This window comes from Anneissia japonica, unplaced genomic scaffold, assembly GCF_011630105.1.
Source record: "Anneissia japonica isolate Jap-2015-1 unplaced genomic scaffold, ASM1163010v1 scaffold172582_len1462937_cov174, whole genome shotgun sequence".
NCBI lineage: Eukaryota > Metazoa > Echinodermata > Crinoidea > Comatulida > Comatulidae > Anneissia > Anneissia japonica.
Genome location: NW_022725666.1, coordinates 428,219 through 432,052, shown reverse-complemented (window position 1 = coordinate 432,052; position 3,834 = coordinate 428,219). Strand labels below are relative to the sequence as shown.

Below are 3,834 nucleotides of genomic sequence, written 5' to 3'. Positions count from 1 at the left end.
TGCCTATAAAATTCATGTAGGCTTATATAAATCATTGTTGTACAGTATACAGTGCAGTTATACAAACATATAAAAACAATAGTATTGACATTGATTGAAATATTTAGATCTTAATTGTACTTCGGTAAGTCCGACTACGATTTATTGAAGCGTATTTCAACCTTTGCATATTTTAAGAAGATGAATTGTAGTGTTAATACGTAATGACATTGGAATATTGCTTATTTCGCACGTATATCTCCTCATCGAGCCCTTGTCCTTAATTAATTGTGGGATTTATAATTACAGATATGTAGTTTTGGCGTGTTTATGACGTGAATGCTGTACTCGTGTTCGTTTTTTCTGTCACATCTGCGGCTTCATGATTTTCCTTCGAGCAGCCGAATGCAATAACGAACGCTTTCCGATAACGTGCGTTCATGGCTTTGTAGATTAACGGGTTCACAACTGAATTACAGTAACTCAAGAGGCGAGTGAATAGAATGCATATTCTGCGGCCCTCTGGAGTAAGGAGGCGCTTCGTTCGATGACTATCAAACATCATTATCACCGACATTACGTTGAACGGTGACATGAGGGCGAAGAACACGGTTGTGTTGACGATGAGCATCATGGCAACTTGGTTACGAATTATACGGCTCGTTTTTGCTTGCGTCTCACATTCGTCTTTAGACTTGTTTGTTAGTTCTTTAATGATTAGCGAATATAAAACAACATTCACAATAAGGACAACGAAAAATGGTATTGCGCGTAACATGTCACCATAGATACGAGCTATGATGTGTACGTAACTGCAAGCGGCCCACTCGGTTGGCAGATAATCGTACTTCTCATCATCGGGCCATATTAAACAATATGACGTTAATTTACAAAAGGCTGGTGTCATTGTTAGGCCAAGGCATGCTGAGATGATCCAAATAGAGACGATGATATTACGGCTAAGATGACGACGATCTAGTCGGGCTGACCTGTACGGATGGCAGATCGCGTAGTAGCGTTCAGCAGCGACTGCCGTTAGCAGAAACTCGCAGGTGAACAAAGTTGTATAGTTTAAAACGTTGAGGGCGATACAGCTAAATGTAGATCTCGAGGAGTGATCCGAGTACAGTTCCGAAGTGTAAAAACTCCACAATTTGTCGGAAATGACGACGATAAGAAACAGCATATCACCAACGGCTAGATTGACGAGGTACGCGTTGGTTACCGTGCGCATTGAGCGTACTTTACCTACGACGTATAAGAATGACATGTTTGTCGACAGACCAAGTACCAATATTATGGGTAGCACTACTGAAGTGATGACTTCCTCAAGTTCAAGATATAGCATCCGAGGGGCGAAGTCCTCGGTTAGCGGGTAGCAAACACTGTCATTTATCGGTTGTGAGCTATTCGTGTTGTTAACAAAGAGTGTGTCCGTGTATTGTGCACTGATACTTTCTCTGATGAGCTCAAATATGAAGCGACTGCTTGCCATATCTACCAAAGGTGTGATAACTTTTCCTCATCGATATCCTATCAAGATACAAAGAATGTGATAAAATTGGAGATCCTGTTTTTCATTCAAAATTAGGGCTTTCATTTTATTGATCCCTATATCGTACGAGTACATAAAGGACTAGTGCTGTTCCGTTCTCACGTATGAGAAGCCAAATTTGTTATTTCATGGAAGAATACCGCCACTGTTATATTGCATTCTGGCTGTGACAACTAGTTTTACTCTCACTGATCACAATATCTTTAATATAAACCATATCAAATAAATGTTTGTTTGTGATAGTGAAAGGTCATACAAAATAAGCAACGCTTTGAGTAGGCCTATCTATCCTAACGGATCAAGAATAATAAAAAGTTATATCATGTATTCATTGAGAAACAATTGGATATAAATAAATAAGGGAACAATGCAAGTTTAGAATACTGGATATGAAAAGGCATTTTTTTGATTGATCACAGAGTGTGATTTTTCAGGGGGGGGGGGCGACTTGGGAGAATTTGTTTTTTCTGGGGACGGAGGAGTCATGTTTGATCACAAATAAAGCATATTGAGAGATACGAATAACCCTTCAGGCTTGTTACTGATCTTACATAATATAGGCATATATATATATATATATATATATATATATATAAATTAAAAGACAAAATACAACTATGTGTGGGAAACAATGGCTGGATCTCGGTAGAGATACACATTTGATAAGCAACAGCTGAAATGTAAACGTAAGTAAACAGCCATAAATAGAAACACAGTTTTTCCTTAGTGGTTGTATATGGATGTATATATAGATGTATATATGTATACATATATACATATAAATCATATATATACATCATATATATACATATATATACATACATATACATACATATATATACATATATACATATATATATATATATATACTATATATATTTGCTATATATATATATATATATATATATATGGTAGTATATATAATGTTTTAATATTTTAACGTTATCATGAGGTTCCACTGCCATCATTATTAAAACAGAGAAAGAGCGATGATGTTGAAAACTGAGGCAATTGTTTTTCTTCTCTTTTGTAGTAGTTTAAGTGATTTTTGGAATGTTTTCAAATGAACAATGAACAATTCTTATCTTATCTTTAGAGCGGATGTTGATATTCCTTTCAGTATGTTTTAACATAACCCTAAAGTTCAGAATGATTATGCTTCGGTTTTACTCAACCTATGAATATATTTTAAACAATCATTAAAAGCCTATACTTCGACTTATCTGGTTGTCAATAACTTATATTTATTTTCGTTACTAAAGAGACTCATTTTTAATATCTTGAATTAACAAGTCAAGTCTGATGCCACTATCATGACTTGTCAGAAGCAGCCACATAACATATTTTGTTTATAAATTATTATTATTATTATTGACATTTTCAATTTTGTATTCTTCTTCTATCCTGTCCACAGAAACATTTTATGTTTGTAGATACCGTAAGAGGACAGGGGCGAGAGATGTCCAAAAGGTGGGGTGGGGGGGGGGGGGGGAAGTTGGGCTGATCGAGACAACACTGTACTAGAGGGTCCGGGGGCATGCCCCCTTCGAAATTTTTGTGTTCTAGACGCCAGAATATAACATTTGAGGCGTTCTAGGCTATCATTTTTTATTTATTTATTTATTTTTTTGTTTTTTACCTCCCAAAGGTGAGGGCCGGGGCCGGGCTTCCCCCCCCCTTTAAATCCGCCCCTGGGGCAGGCCCTACAAAAGACCCTCTGTGGTCTAGTCTACATGACAATGGTGATACAAGTGTTCCTTCTATACCTTGAGGTTGTGTTTGGTGGTAGAATTGGCGTTACCCAGGACCGTGACGAGGACGCTTCTACCATGACCTCTCTACTGTATATTAACACCAAATTTTAAATAAAAACAAAGAAACAGGAAACTTACCAACTAGATACTTTTCTAAGCGATGTTGTATCGGTAAAATGGTGTTAAGTTCTGAAGCCCCATCGTTCAACGAAGTTAGATAACTAACCTAAAAAATACGTCACTCTCTAAGTACCGGTATACTTAATAATTACCGTACAGATACTTAATATTTGTACTTGATATCAATTACTCACTAAGTACGGCTATCAGCCGTATGCTATATCACAACCCGTACACCTGTTAATTAACAAAATACTGTACAAGCCTAATCTCGAGAGCGTGGGTCTAACAGATATCGCAGAGTTCCGCTCTGCGCCTTAATTACTTAGGCCACATCAGGGCATCGATTTACCATTACAATATCAGCAAGGTCAGGTTTTTATATTTTGAAAATGTTTACCAAAGTCATAAGTACTTGGAGAGCGT

At 36.9% G+C, this 3,834-nt stretch overlaps 1 protein-coding gene across 1 annotated transcript; it reads right to left on the bottom strand.

The window, feature by feature from the left end:
- Positions 1–7: 7 nt before the first annotated feature.
- LOC117112826 (thyrotropin-releasing hormone receptor-like) lies at positions 8–3,523 on the bottom strand. Its single transcript, XM_033256010.1, has 2 exons — positions 3,427–3,523; positions 8–1,512 (listed from the first exon to the last, which is right to left on the bottom strand). Exon 2 carries the CDS (start codon positions 1,472–1,474, stop codon positions 308–310), a length of 1,167 nt encoding a protein of 388 aa, XP_033111901.1. The 5' UTR covers positions 1,475–1,512; positions 3,427–3,523; the 3' UTR covers positions 8–307.
- Positions 3,524–3,834: the final 311 nt, after the last annotated feature.

Excerpts from the sequence above, each read along its gene's own strand:
- LOC117112826 (XM_033256010.1), bottom strand. The coding sequence starts at position 1,474 with ATGGCAAGCAGTCGCTTCATATTTGAGCTCATCAGAGAAAGTATCAGT.